Source organism: Mixophyes fleayi, chromosome 3 (genome assembly GCF_038048845.1).
Source record: "Mixophyes fleayi isolate aMixFle1 chromosome 3, aMixFle1.hap1, whole genome shotgun sequence".
NCBI lineage: Eukaryota > Metazoa > Chordata > Amphibia > Anura > Limnodynastidae > Mixophyes > Mixophyes fleayi.
In genome coordinates, this window is record NC_134404.1 from 100,185,528 (window position 1) to 100,201,324 (window position 15,797).

At 37.8% G+C, this 15,797-nt stretch overlaps 1 protein-coding gene across 1 annotated transcript in view; it reads left to right on the plus strand.

The window, feature by feature from the left end:
- Positions 1-7,696: 7,696 nt before the first annotated feature.
- Positions 7,697-15,797, plus strand: part of NMD3 (NMD3 ribosome export adaptor) — a 43,750-nt gene continuing 35,649 nt past the window's right edge. The window contains exons 1-6 of the mRNA XM_075202074.1: positions 7,697-7,830; positions 9,061-9,121; positions 10,178-10,312; positions 13,111-13,207; positions 14,295-14,375; positions 14,600-14,728. Coding sequence (XP_075058175.1) covers positions 9,078-9,121; positions 10,178-10,312; positions 13,111-13,207; positions 14,295-14,375; positions 14,600-14,728 — 486 coding nt within the window. The 5' untranslated portion in view covers positions 7,697-7,830; positions 9,061-9,077. The remainder of the gene's footprint in view (positions 7,831-9,060; positions 9,122-10,177; positions 10,313-13,110; positions 13,208-14,294; positions 14,376-14,599; positions 14,729-15,797) is intronic.

The window sequence follows — 15,797 nt, forward strand, 5'->3', positions numbered from 1 at the left end:
TGATTCAGGCCCACAGTGCTTGGTTTACCAAGAATTTTACGCAACATATCAGATTATTGTTTAAAGATAGATGATGTATTTGTGACAATTACAATATTTTATGGTTTAGTGTAACCAGGGCCGGATTTACCACTAGGCAACCTAGGCAATTGCCTAGGGCCCAGCGGTCCCCAGAGGGCCCTCCCAGGGCCAGCAGTGAGACCACCCTTTAAAAATGGGACGCTACTTATGGGCCAGTGCTATATGCTTGCCCCCCGGGCTAAAGTCTGCCAGCCAGCCCCTGAATAGGGGTATATGTTATGCTAAAAAACTATAGTGCTATGGATTTTTTCAGGGAGGGGGGCCCAAACCATTATCTTGCCTAGGGCCCCATGAGGTCTAAATCCGGTTCTGAGTGTAACAACTATTTAATTAAAAACATAACATACGATTCAGACCTATTTATTATCATAATGGTTATTGCAGCAAAAATCTGTCATTTTATATTGCCAAATTATCACTGTGATTTACCATTATTTTATCACGGTGGTAACTAAGTATTGCAAATAAATATCCAGATCAAGAAGAGATCAGCTCTTATAAACATGCAACCGAAGCATGCTTTGATCTGGAAGCTTTGTTTGTGCTTCCAGTTCCACTGAGAAATCAAAATAATATATATATATATATATATATATATATATATATATATATATATATATATATATATATATATATATATATATATATATATATATATATATATATTTTTTTTTTTATTTTTTTTTGTATTTTATTTTTTTAAATCATTGATATATAAAAACTTTTATGATACAAAAGTTATAGCCCCATTCATTTACTAAGTGTCAAGCTGAATAAAATATATATTTTTTAATCTTCCCTGACTATAGTAACAGTTATCGCTGGCAGGAGCTGCTATGATGTATATGGCGCAGCAAAATTTAATAACAAATTGTAACTCCTGTTTTCACTGGCCAAAGGGCTTTTTGTCCTTTAAACACAACAAACTTATTCAGAAAATTACAATATTTTGGTGTTTAGTATAACAGCAATTTACTAGATAACAGATTTTGCTTTAAAAAACATCGAGTATGGTACATTTCAGATTTGAGTTTATTTAAGATGACTTTGGCAGCTATGGCCAGAAACTCGTAGTCAACATTTTTGTGGTGTCTGTTCCAGGTCTTGAGAGGACTAAAAAAATCCAAAACATTCCTCTCAATTTATTCCTTTTCCAGAGTGAGATTATGTGACAGGTGCTTAAAAGGGCATTTTATTATTATTATATATGACCGAATTTCCTGGGTGCTATCAAATGCACTCATGTGGCGCACACACCGCCATGTTGAATGGAAGAATCTTTTTGTAACTGTAAAAATTACCATTACATAAATGTGCAGGTTGTGTGTTTTTCTATACAGAAGAAAGTTAACTTTGTGGCCTGCCTCTCATGAAGCCTACATCCTGAAGCAGTCAGCGTTTTATTTTTTATTTGAAAAAAAAAAGGGAATTGTCCACATGGTTTGCTGAAGATGAGTTTTTTTTCTTGTGTTAAAAATATGAATGTCATAATTCTTTTTATATTTTTTTAGTGTGTGTGTGTGTGTGTGTGTGTGTGTAATATATATATATATATATATATATATATATATATATATATATATATATATATATATATATATATATATATATTATACACACACACATATTATATATTTTGTAGGAGATGGAAAATATGGAAGTTATTTCTGGCTGCTAACACCACTCATAAATCCCGTTTACTACAGCTGAACAAGGATAACAAGCAACGCACTACTAGAGAAGTTATAGAATGCACCTTTGGAGTTCTTAAAAAAGTTGTTTCCAATGTCTAGACAGATCCAGCGTTCTGCTGCTGCACTCACCTTCTAAGGTTTCTGCCATCATAGTTTGTTGCTCCACTGTTCACAGCATCTGTGACGAAAACCACTTAAATGCCTGGACCTACCTCAGCTTCTGTCAGGTTCTGGATCTTTATCCTACTGCAACTGAGATGAGTGATGTTGGTAGCCAGGTGTTTGGAGCATGTCATTGAGGAATTCTCATGTCAGTAGGTTTATTTTATTTACTGCCAATGAAAGTGATCAGATAAGGAACATATGTAAATGTGTTATTGCTTTTTTTCACTAGGCGTTTCATCCAGCACTTCTTCCAAGGCCTGGATTCATTTACATGTGTTACCTGTTATGTTACCCAATAAATGATTAATAGAGCTGAAAAGTGTGTACGGTCATGTCATTGAACAATATTATCATTTTTGTTTTAATGTTATTATATATATTAAAATATAAAACATATTCTAGCAGGTGCATTTAAAGTGATTCTGGGTGTTTCTTCATTATAGTTGTGTAAACCTTTATACCACTTCTGAGGTGAAACTATTTTGACAGAATTGCGGTCTGCTTAAACCTATCACTGCTTGACCCAGATGACTGACCCCATCTGAAGATGAAGTTAGCCATTCAATTCGGGAGAGCATTGAGTCCTTCCACATCAAATCAACACAGGGTTTCAAACTGACCATATCAGATTGTAATAAAATTTGGACTAATAACTGCTGCCATGGGTGTAAAGAAACCCCCCAAATCTTAGGCTCATATGTACACTGGTTTTGAAGTTATATGCTTTTAAAGCTGCAATTTTTTAGCAAAAAGTTTGCTTTAAACATTCTTTTAAAGTGCATCCATAGCTCATATAATTGAGCCAGAGAGTTGGGCAACTTCTTATTTTAAACCTCTTTTTATGGGCTTTCATATGCTATATAACAGAGTATAATTCAAGAAAAATGTAAATTGTAAAAATTTCAAAATCAAAATTTTGATTCTCTCAAAAAAACATATATTCTTTTAATTTTTGAAAAACATCTTAAAAATTGTTCAAACTGCTGTTTAATAAATCCCCAAAGTTTTATTTTGGGATCATGATGGGAATCATCCGCTACAAGAGCTTTCATTTTGGACTGTTTGTTAAAGTAATGAAAATGAGAACTACCAAAGTTTGTTTATAACTTTTAATTTATCTACTTAAACAATCACAGTGATGTATATTATGTGCAATGACACAATATGTTAGAGCTGAAATATATATATATATATATATTTTTTTTTATTATTTTTGCGTCTTTTTTTATTGAAAGATTTTTTTTAATAGAAACAAAAATAAAAACAAAACAAAAAACTGACATACAATACTGTGCAAAAGTTTAGGCAGGTGTAGAAAAATGTTGCAAAGTAAGAATGTTTTTTTTTTTTTAAACAAGTGTTTATTAACGGTCAAAAAAGAATTAACAATGCAAAAAGATACATGTTATATCAAACAAAATATATTCAGTACATTAAATAGTGAAGTAGAAATCTCAGTGCTTCAGAGAAAAAATAGCACAGATTCTATAAAATAAAGACCGATATTTTTATATTTAAAAGAGAAGAAAGAAAAGAAAAGGAGAAGGATGAGAAAGAGGAAGATAAAAGAGAAGATGAGAGGTGGGGGGGGGGGAGAAGGGGAGGGGCGTGAGAGATCGCTCTTGAACCAGAGGCAATGAGATGGGAGGGGGCTACGTAAGGGGAGGGGGAACGATTAGGAAAAGGGGGAGCGGTATTGGAAGTGAGACATCCAGGGGTCCCAGACCTTGTTAAAAGATTTGGCAGTAAGAATGTTTTTTAAAATAAAAGTGTTAATAGTTTATTTATTGTGAATGAACAGAAAAGAAATCTAAATCAAATCAATATTTGGTGTGACCACCCTTTGCTTTCAAAACAGCAACAATACATCAATTCTTCTAGGTACACTTGCACACAGTTTTTGAAGGCACTGGGCAGGGAGGTGGTCCCAAACATTTTTGGAGACCTAACCACAGATCTTCTGTGGATGTAGGCTTGCTCAAATCCTTCTGTTTCTTCATGTAATCCCAGACAGACTCAATGAGGTTGAGATCAGGGCTCTGTGGGGGCCATATCATCACTTCCAGGGGAGTATATTTACTAAACTGCGGGTTTGAAAAAGTGGAGATGTGCCTATAGCAACCAATCAGATTCTAGCTGTCATTTTGTATAATATACTAAATAAATAATAGCTAGAATCTGATTGGTTGCTATAGGCAACATCTCCACTTATTCAAACACAAAGTTTAGTAAATATATCTACAGGGCTCCTTGTTCTTTTTTACGCTGAAGATAGTTCTTAATGACATTGGCTGTGTTTTGGGTCCTTGTCCTGCTGCAGAATTATTATTACTATTATTACCGTAGATTTGTAAGGCACCACAGTGCTCTGCAGCACTGTACAGTAGGGAAAACAGTACATACATAAAACAGGGACATACAAGCTAGACAAAATAAACGCAGACATGAAAATAAAGGACCCAGCTCATTAGAGCGCTTACATTCTGAGTGGAAGAGGGCACAGCTGAAACAAGAGAAGCAAATGTGGTTCAGAGAGGAGATTGGGACATTAGTGTGAATGGTGTTATCGGGGATAAGGTTACCTCTAAAAAAGAGATGGGTTTTTAAAGAGCATCTAAAGATTTGAAGGCTGTGGAAAAGTCTGAGCATGGTAGGGAATTCCATAGTGGGGAGCAACACGGGAGAAGTCTTGTAGGCGGGAGTAAGAGGTGGTTAGCAGAGATAAGACAGAGGTAGAGCTAAGAGGGTGGGAGGGTGAGTAATTTGAATTTGATTCTAGAGGATACAGGGGTAGTGTATCCTTGATTCTAGAGGATACAGGGAGCCAGTGTAGGGATTTGTAAAATGGTGCAGCAGATGTGGAACGGTGAGAGAGGAAGATCAGTATTGCAGCAGCATTTAGGATGGATTGAAGTGTGGATATATTGGTGTCAGGAATGCCAGATAGCAGGATTTTGCAATAATCAAGATAGGAGATGATAAGAGTTTTGGTAGCATGTTGAGTAAGAAAAGGGAGTATTCTGGCAATGTTTTTAAGGTGGAGTTTGAGGAATAAAGCAGAGGGTGAAGTCAAGTGTGACACCAAGACAACAGGCTTGGGAGACAGAGGAAATTGTAGTGTTACAGACAGTGAGAGAGACTTGAGGGCAGGTGGTGACTCTGGCAGGAGGGAAGATAATAAGCTCTGTTTTGGACATGTTGAACTTTAGGTAGCGTTGGAACATTCATGTGGAGATAGCTGAAAGACAGTTGGTTACACGAGATAGTACAGAAGGGTAGAGGTCGGGGAAGAAATACAGATTTGGGTGTCCTCAGCGTAGAGGTATTGGAGGCTGAATGAACAAATTAGTCCCCCAAGAGAAAAGGTGTACAATGAAAAAAGTAAAGGGCCAAGAACAGAGCCTTGCGGGACCCCAACAGATAGTGGGAGCAGAGAGGGGGATGTGCCAGAGGTAGAAACACTAAAGGAGCGGTTTGATAAGTAGGAAGTGAACCAGGAAAGAACTGTGTCATGAAGGCCAATGGAGTGAAAGGTGTGTAGGAGAAGAGGGTGATCAACTGGGTCAAATGCAGCAGAGAGAACAACTAGAATGAGCATGGAGAATTGACTCTTAGACTTTGCAGTAAGTAAATAAATGATCACTTTTGTGAGAGCAGTTTCAGTGGAATGCTGGAGGGAGGGGGGGTGGCTGATTGCAGAGAGTTGAGAATTGAATGAGAAGAGAGAAAGTGAAACAGGCATTTGAACACTAATTGCTCAAGTAGTTTGGAGGCAAAGGGGAGGAGAGAAATAGGGTGGTAGTTGGTGAGAGGCTGGATCGACAGATGGTTTCTTTAGAATTGGCGAGATGAGAGCACATTTAAAGTAGGATGGAAACGTGCCAGTAGAGAGAGACAGCTTCAAGAGGTGAGATAGAGGTGGGCATGCTCTCCAGCCCTTTGGCAAACAATCTACCTTCTGTTACTGCCAAATATTTAAAATTTTGACTCAGTGTAGAGCACCTATTGCCATATTTCTGCACCACAATTCCTGTTTTTGTGCATAGTTAAGTTGTTTGGCCTTGCTTCCCTGTCGAAAATTGGCTTTTGGCTGCAATTCTTCCATGAAGACCAGTTCTGGCCAGACTTCTCGGAACAGTAGATGGGTGAATTTGGGTTTAACTAGCTTTTTCCAGTTCTGAGCTGAAGCGCTGGAGAGTGGTAAAATAATGATTGTCTGCAGGCAACAGTGAAGCATGGTGGAGGTTCCTTGCAAGTTTGGGGCTGCAATTCAGCAAATGGAGTTGGGGATTTGGTCAGGATTATTGGTGTCCTCAATGCTTAGAAATACAGACAGGTACTTATCCATCATGCAGTACAATCAGGAAGGCGTTTGATTTGCTCCAACTTTATTCTGCAGCAGGACAAGGACACCAAACATACAGCCAATGTAATTGAGAACTATCTTCAGCGTAAATAAAAACAAGGAGTACTGGAAGTGATGATATGGCCCCCACAGAGCCCTGATCTCACATCATCGAGTCTGTCTGGGATTACATGAAGAGACAGAAGGATTTGAGGAAGCCTAAATCCACAGATCTGTGGTTAGTTCTCCAAGAAGTATGGAACAACCTCCCTGCTGAGTTCCTTTAAAACCTGTGTGCAAGTGTACCTAGAAGATTGATGCTGTTTGAAGGGAAAGGGTGATCACACCAAATTTTGATTTGATTTAGATTTCTATTCTGTTCATTCACTTTGCATTTTGTCAATTGATAAAAATAAACTATTAACACTTCTATTTTTGAAAATCATTTTTACTTTGCAGCATTTTTTCCACACCTGCTTAAAACTTTTGCACAGCATTGTATGCTATGCTAACAAACATTTGTTAATCTAATCAATGAATTGACATATTAGTTATCCAGGTTACAAATATCGTAACAAGTTAGGTAAATGGTTAACTATAGGATATAAATAATTATTAATGAAACTGCTGGCAAAATAGCAGCTGTTCCAATACAGCGATTTAAAACATATATAGCTGTGTCAGTGGATAAACTAACAAACCATATAAAACATAATTTCTGTACATTTATTAATAAAGCTCAGGATAACACATAAATAGATGTATGCACAAGACAATGCCAACCAGGGACTCAGAAAGAGAAGCTTGTAAATATACTAGTCAGGAGGCTAGTTTCTGTCTCCAGAATGTATTCTATTATTGGAGATGTAACAGTGAAATCCGGAGTTGTCATTATAACGGAGTCATCTCAGGGACAGCCTCTTATCAGATACGCTTTCTAACATGAGTGTAATGGTAAATTGCTCTATTAAGCTATCTGTCATTGTTGTAATGATAGATGATACTTAATGTGGCAAAAATGTGAAGATTGTTAAATTGGCCCCTATATCACCAGATAGTGTTGTTTATTTTCATTGTCCCTAGAACATTAACAAATCTGCTTGATTATATGAATGCAGTGCAAAAATGTACAGAAACTAGAATTAAAATTATTTAATAAATACTGCAGGAGATTTACCACTGACTTTTTGACTGAATTAACATTGGCCCAGTGCATTGTAATAGTACTATTTGTATCCATAAATGAACTGTGTCTAAACGCAAGTTAATTCAGTTGGACATTCGCTGGCAAAGAGTAGAGCCGAGGAATATGTTCCAGAGAGATGTCAGGTTGTCGCACACTCTGTACCCACTACCAGTAACTCAGGAAGCATTGGGCTGCTAGTTCAGAACAGGCAGTGATCGGGACACCCGTACTCTGGGTCCTCCGTGTCGTGACGTCATGCGGAAGCCTGTGTCCTGCCACATGGTGCAGATGGGATGTCTGCGCTGTGAGTGACGCTGTCTCGTTGTTGGTAGAGAGAGACGGTGATAGCAACCGCGCAGGTCTGTATGTCCGGCTTCTGTATTCTTCATGTGCTCGTACTGCGGCTTATCCGGCCGTCCTAGGGCTCCACAGAGCCCGCAGGCCTGCAGTCACCGGGCGGCATGGGCATGGTGACCATTACATGGTGACCATTACATGGTGACCATTACATGGTGACCATTACATGGTCATTGCTGTAGTATAAGGGTTATATTAAAGGTAGGCAGAGTGTCACCAGGGTTTAACTACAAGTCCCAGCATGTCATGCCACGGTATTGGCTTAAATGTCTGTAAGTCCCTTATCTGTAGTTGTGATAGGCGGTAGCACACTGTACAGCTGGTAGTAACAGTAGATGGGCTATCTCTGATGTCTAGGTCCTTGTCTGTCAATCAATCATTCATTATAGATATGATCTGTCATGGATTTTGTTGGTTACTGTGATTTCTTTTTTTTTTTTTATTCTTTGTGACATTGCATGTCCATGATTATGGACTGTTATATCCACTGGTAACGTAAAATCATTTTTATATTTTCCTTTTTTTAAAATTCTTCCCCAGATCAATGTGTTTTTTTCTATATTATACTAAACACATTAGTGTATATATTTTGTGAATTTTTTTTTTATGCATATAATATTCCTTTTACGTCTTTATAGCTTTACTGTAGGTATGAGGACTTTTTGAATTACTCTTGCAGTATAACATGCTCTTTGTGCCTATGCTTTTGTGTACTAGGATAAGTAGTAGTTTTTGCTAACTTGTTACTGTATTTAATAAAAAAAAATCCAAACATGGTAAATTAAATCTTACTAAAACTCATTTCTTTTGGTTAGTTTTTATTAAAATGCTACTATACATGGGGTGGATTTCATTATGCATAATTTGGTAGCCCTTGTTTAAAGTCGTCAATGGAACTATAAAATGTTAAGCAGTGTCTGGATTCGCAACACTTTTGTTTGGATGATCTGTAATGAATGACCATTACTTGTCAAATGTTCTGGTCAGCAAAAAAAGTTCTTGGTTAGGACTTTTATGTGCATTCCCAAACTGCAAATTCAAAATGCAGCCTTTCAAATGAAAATATATAAAATATTTGTAACTGCTGTATACAGTTGCAAGTTGCTTCACATAGTGAAACTGTCTTAGGTTTCTGAAAGAAAATGAAAGCAATTTTAATAATGGTAAGATCACTTTATTTTCAGACTTGCTGTTTTGATTTCCATTTATGTTTATAATTTTTTGTTTTCCAGATTCATATTTCATCAGGATGGAGTACATGACTGGGCCAGCAACTAGCAGCCAAGGCAACATGTAAGTAACTCTCGTAAAAAAAAAAAGTATTAAATAAAAAAAAAAAAGTCCACAAAGTGTGTGTAAATAAAGGGGACCGTCACTGTTTGCAGATTATATTTTAATATGTTTTTGTAAGCCTCTAGCTGATTGTATCTAAAACTACATGTAATATAAAAATGTTCTCTATTATGAGAGTGGGCATCTATGCTGTCCTAATACATGCCTAACCCCAATGTAGTCTGATGACATTTGTTTTGAATTCCATATTGTGAATATATTATATATTTATAGGTAATATAATGTATGCTTTGTTACAGTGTATCTAAAAATGATAAGCAGGCTGTATCATATGCAAAATGGACTTGTTGGGTCAGTTATATACATTAGCATTACAAAAAAGTTATTGAAAGTGGCCAAATCCAACCCGCCCAAGAATGCTGAGCAGTGCAAGAGATGATTCCCGTACCTTATAATTTCCATTTGTAAGATCATGGTAACTTTGGTTAAGTAGGCTTCACAATCTTAATTGCAGCAAAAAATGGTGGGTAAGTGTGACTGATATCTCAGTGGTTGGTGACATGTTCCGTTTATTCCCCATATGTCACACGCACCCCCCCATCATATTTTTTTTTCTGCAAACACTGTAGGGTTACTACCATTTATCTCATCTAAGAGTTCCCATTTAATGCATTAAAATTATTTAAATTACTGTTCATTTGAGTGTAATTGGTCAAAAATGCCATAGAAGTGCCATTTTGTTATACAATGAATATTATGGATTCAGTATATACTGTACTGTAAGTGTCTTGTTTTGTGATTTAAAATAAAATGATACTTTTCAGCTGTTGCATCCTCGTGATCAAATGGAGAGTGCAATTACCTTAAGTTATTTAGCAAACTCTAATTTAAGATTAAGATACTTATGAAATGTTTTCACAAATTAATGAAGGATTTATGGCAGAAACAAAATCCAGTGAACACATCCAGGCTGAGTGAATGTCTTTTTTTTTTTTTTTTTTTTTGGGATGACCTGCATTTGTCTCTGGTTAATGACTTCTTGCTCTGTGTCTTTAGCCTTTGCTGTCAATGTGGAGTTCCCATCCCTCCAAACCCCGCGAACATGTGTGTGGCATGTCTGCGTACACAGGTTGACATCAGTGAAGGGATTCCCAAGCAAGTGTCGGTGCATTTCTGCAAGCAGTGTGAACGGTAGGTCTCACGTTACATAAAGATTCCACATTTATTTATCTCTCTGCCTGAACCTGATAATTTTGTGTTTGGAATGATGAAGGATAGTCAGTGAAAACATAATTCTAAGAGCACAGGAAATTAATATATGTTTTGGTAGCCTTCGTGAACCTGGGCTAAATAACCTTTACTTATACTATACAAGATAACTTCCTGTAGTATTTTTAGGTTTAAATTGGCAGATACAAAGATGCATATGCTACTCAGACAGGTGACATCTCTTTGTTGAAACAAGTGTACTGTTGCCAAAGTACAGAATTGTGAGTGCAGACCTGATCTCGGTGGTCTCTGTGCTATGTTAAAGGCTGGAACATGAGCAGTGGAAGATGGGAAGCAAGGTTTTAGGGCACCCCTCTTCCTGCAACTCGCCTCCCTGCTCCTGATTGCATTATTTATTCCAGTCTAAGTTGCCCTATTGTTTCCAATAGCCCAAATATTGGCTCTTGGTGCCTCCTATGAACATTCTGTCTTTGCTTCCTTCACTCGCTCTGGACCGTACTGTTACCCTTTCTCCATACTTGATGGGTATCCTGTGCAACTGCAATTCTCGGCCTGTATACAACTTCTCAATGCCAAAATCTTCCTTTTGTGTTAAATACTCCAAAAACCTCCCACATGTGGTAGCCACAATTCCCTGTTTGTGTGCTCCTGTCTTTTGGCTTCCTGCTATGCATATTAACAGTCTACCAAATGCTGCTTACTATTACAATATGACTTGTGTGTTCCCTAAATATTTAGACTGCTGAAAACAAAACAGAGTAAAACAAGACCCAAAATATAATTTTCAAACTTCAACTAACTCAAGGTATTTTATAGTATGGTCATATAATAAAGACAGAATATAAAACATTAATGTGTGAGAATCAGCAACGATCAGTTCATTAACATATTAGGATCACAGAAGCTCAATTGAATGCTGTTAAATAATGGACTGTTGGAGAAATACCGGAGAATATAAAAGTACAAAAAGGGAGTCAAGCATTAAAAAAATTGGAGGAGGCCAACCATTAGCTTATAAGTATATAAGCTACATAATGACATTTGTGCTTAAATGAGCCAAATAGATTACCTATTGTATTCAATAATGTAAGTCTTTATTCCTGATTCAAAGAGAGGCTTAAGATGCAGGGCTCCGCAGCCAGGCAGGACTCAACTAGTCCATTCGATAATTTGTTCACTGCATATCTGGCGTTAGTCCATATTGACCAAATTCTATATTTCTTTATAGAGTTCCTACAGGTATTAGTATGTCTTTCATGCCCTACTGCATCATTCACCAAAACAACCCACTTGTGGAGGAAGTATTAGCGTTCACTTGTCTTACAGGTTCTGGCTATAACAACTTTGGCTAAAACCTTTAAATTAATTACATACTGAGTGGATTTATTAAATAGGAGATCTGGTGAGACACCAAATATATACCCATTTTATAGTAGAAGAGTGGGATACCAATACCTGTCTTCTATATACCTTTTTACCACGGCAGTCCAAAATAATTGTACCCTGGAGCACTCCCATAGTAAATGTCAGAAAGAAGCAGAGTCCACCCCACATTTAGGACACATTTTTCCTTCCCAATATGAAGAGCTTTAAGGAGGTGTAATAAACTCTATGTAAAATATATAGCTGTATTTGGGGATACCTAGAGCACGAAGTGGCCTCTTTGGCATTGCCCAACATAAAGCCCCATTCCTCATTACTGGGTGGCCCATGGTCAGACTCCCACTTTACTCTGAGTTAAGTCATCAGGATAAAGTTGAGGGCAAATGTATGCTTATACGATGGAGTCAGTTTTTTGGGAACTCGCATTTTAAAGAAGGGACGCAATTGGGTTATTAACAAGTGTGATGGAGATTAAACTAGGTTGCAAGGGTGTCAATTTGATTTGGTATTTAAAGTTTTCACTCTGATGTGAAGTATGGATCCTCAGAATCAATGTCCAACTTAAGTATCCCAGTACCCACAAAAATCATACCTTGTTTACTTTCTGAAGACTTGGCTTTTTTAGAAAGGGAGTTAAAAAAGCGCTCCTTAGTTTGAAAGAGTTGTCTCGCCTCTTTAAAATGAGCATGTGATCATAAGTTCTTCAACCCCGGTGGCAGACATAAAATACTCCTTTCCACAACACCAGGGATATCTTATTTTGACGTCTTTCATTGGTTATTTTTATTATGCAGTGAGTTTGAGAATTTCCGTTGTAGCTCTACTGGGACTGATGTGAATCATTTATTCTCTGTAAAGGATGATAATGTGATGCAAAATATTTCAATAAATACTTCTAGAAAGCTAACAGTTTTCTGTAAGTTCAGCTAAAAGGAAATATCCCATTGTATACACGCAGGAAGAAACATAAATGAAGAGCATGTTATGTGCCAGTGTGCTTTTCTGCAACTGTGCATTGAACCATAGATGGTGATGTTGAATCGTGTGTGTTCTGAATTAAAGACCAAATAAATTTTCTTAGTCATTTTTCACCTTCCCTTCTGTAAACTCTGGTTCCTGCTTTTCAGGTGGCCTAACTTTAAAAAGTGGAGTGTGTTCATTGCTGTAGAGGGCAGTTGCGTTTCAGTGGAGAGCAGAGATCACATTTAGAGAATGGAAATTGTACAACCTTTTTAGGATGGGGAAATGGCCGATAACACTCATTACACTGTTTCTATAGAAATCAAATGATGCCTATTTCTGAGCTTCTGCTGCGTGTTTAGCAAGGATCTGTGAGTGTTGGAGGCTGAACTAGTAATAGTTTCTTCTCGTTTCAGCTATCTACAGCCACCAGGAACTTGGATCCAGTGTGCCTTGGAGTCCCGAGAGCTGCTCACCTTGTGCCTGAAAAAGCTGAAGGCGTCGCTGAGCAAGGTGTGACTGAATGTACTAAATGGTACTGTGCTATTCACTGCACAGCTGCCAATAGCGCTCAACCTAGTGCATGTTATATAATGAAAGCTATTTGCTTGCTATGGGTTACTCCACTTGTGTGGCTATATCAGTAAATCAATAATCAATTGCACTTGTGTACTGTTAGTTAATAACCCTCATTGCCAGAAAGTAATCTTCTTGGTTGCATACTATGTGTTAGTTTTGGTACACACTTCTGATCCAGTCTGTAGAAGAGCTTGTCGTGTTTCAGGAGTTTTGTGTAATGCAGACCTGGAAGTTGCAGTCTGTGGGTCTTTCATGCCACACACACATCCGCAAGAACTTTAAACCGGCTTAGCGACTGTTTCTATTTTTGTGCAGCATGAAACTAAATCCAGTTAGCAACCTTGTAATGTTTATGTTGGTTGAGGCAAAGTTCTTCTGACTGACACATCGCACCCTACTGGTAAACAAACAAACAAGTCCAGAGATATGCATGGGGCACGCTGACATGTAGTCTAATATCTTTCCCTCTCCTTCTCTAGATATTTATACTTTTAATATGCACTAAATATATTTATAGATTACACTCTGTTTACCTGGGTTTTCCATGCTCAGATGTTCCATCCAATTCGTAAATTAACCCTAATACAAGCAGTTGTCTAGTTATGGGAGGCACATATGCATTATGTTTTCCATGTTATAGTAATTCTCATATCTCAGGTTCATGTCTCTGTTTGCATTTATAACTTCATTGAGGTAGCATTAGAAGTAATTTTGGGTGTAAACGTCAGCCTATGTTAATCAATTTATATGTGAAAGATTACTTTATATGCAGGAGAGCTGGTTTGTGGCAGATTTTAGATCCTAAAACTTTTTTTATGGGGTGTTTTGAAGCGTGAGTTACAATTTTAAAGGAAAAGCCAGAAAATATATATAATTTGTAATAAATATAGACTTAGAAATGACATACTACAACTTATCTGCACATTAAACTTGCTGGAGTAAACATGATTGTGTTGTTAGAATTGTATTAGGTAATAATATCTAATTATAATAACATTATATTGGTATTGTTTTCACCCAGGTCCGTCTTATTGATGCTGGCTTTATTTGGACTGAACCTCATTCAAAGAGGCTGAAATTGAAAATGACCATACAGAAGGAGGTAAGTGATCTCTAGTATTACAGAGGTGAGATTAATTTGCATTTAGTGTAAACCTATTTCCTCAGTAGTAATCGTACCTCCTGCTGCTTGAAGGTATCAGCAGCCTGTCATAGTACTTTGCATAGTGGAATGTCTAATTACATAAACGCTCCTGTACCGCTGCGTGATGTAGAGATGTAATAAGGAGCCTGGACTGAATCCTAACATTGTTCACTCTCCAATAGGTGGTAAATGGAGCAATCCTGCAGCAGGTGTTTGTAGTTGACTTTGTTGTCCAGTCACAAATGTGCGATGATTGCCATAGAGTGGAAGCTAAAGATTTCTGGAAGGCTGTGGTCCAAGTCCGTCAAAAGGTAAGAATTGCTGTGTTCAAAACCTCTGTCTCCATAAACCAACTAAAATGCCATGTGCTTCATTATTGTAAAGTTACTTATATAAGTTACCATTTGGCAGAGCATTTGTCAATAGTTGAGAAATCCAGTACTTTAATATTGATAATTAGCTATGGATGTCTATTATGGCACTACTGTGCGGTGCTTAACATTTTTGGAGTCCTGATGATGATAAGATGAGCAAGGATGGATAGTAGTATTTGACAGACCACCTTTTTCATGACTTGTTTTATAGTGTTACTCAAACAATAAGTTGCCTTTTCATAAGAGATACTAATAGCTTTCATACATCTGTGTAGCATTTCCTAGGCTCTGACAAACCTTGAGATATTTGACATTGAACTTTTATTTATGATGCAGTAAATGTAATATTTCTCTTTCATCCAGTCTGGGGGACACTGCTTACCATGGAGTTGTGGAGGGGAGCACGGGAGTTGGCACCTAGCTAGTTAACTTTAGCACGCTGACAGACCCCTCCCCTCTACAATCCCTCTGCCTCTGCCTCTTCCTCTTCAGTTTCTTTCTAGGTGCCCATGGAGTTGGGCTGTGTTTTTAGTTTCTGCTAGGTTTTTTTCATTTAATTTTAATTTTATTTACTTTCCTATTTAATTTTTTTTTTTTCATTAGGACTTTATTTTGGTGGCAGACCTGGCAGTGTGTTCTATTATAGAGAACACACTCCCAGAATAGCAGCGCAGGCACTACTCTGTCAGATGAGGGCCAGAGGCTCTCGCTGGCAGAGAATAGGGTGCCTAGATACAGAGCGACAAGCGGTCTCCCCGGACCGCTGTCACTCTTGGAAACTCCCCAATAACCGGCGCTGCCACTGCAGGCATAGAGCGCCGGTTATCAGCTTAAAAAAAATGCCGTCGGCCATCTTGGATCCAGAGGGGGGGGGGGGGGGGGGCGGGAGAGAGGAGAACAGAAGGGGGCAATACCAAGATCCCACCTCATACATAGGAGGGGGCATCGGTGTACAGAACCGCTGCAGAGACCTCAACTCTTTGAGTTCTCCACTGCTCTACCGCAT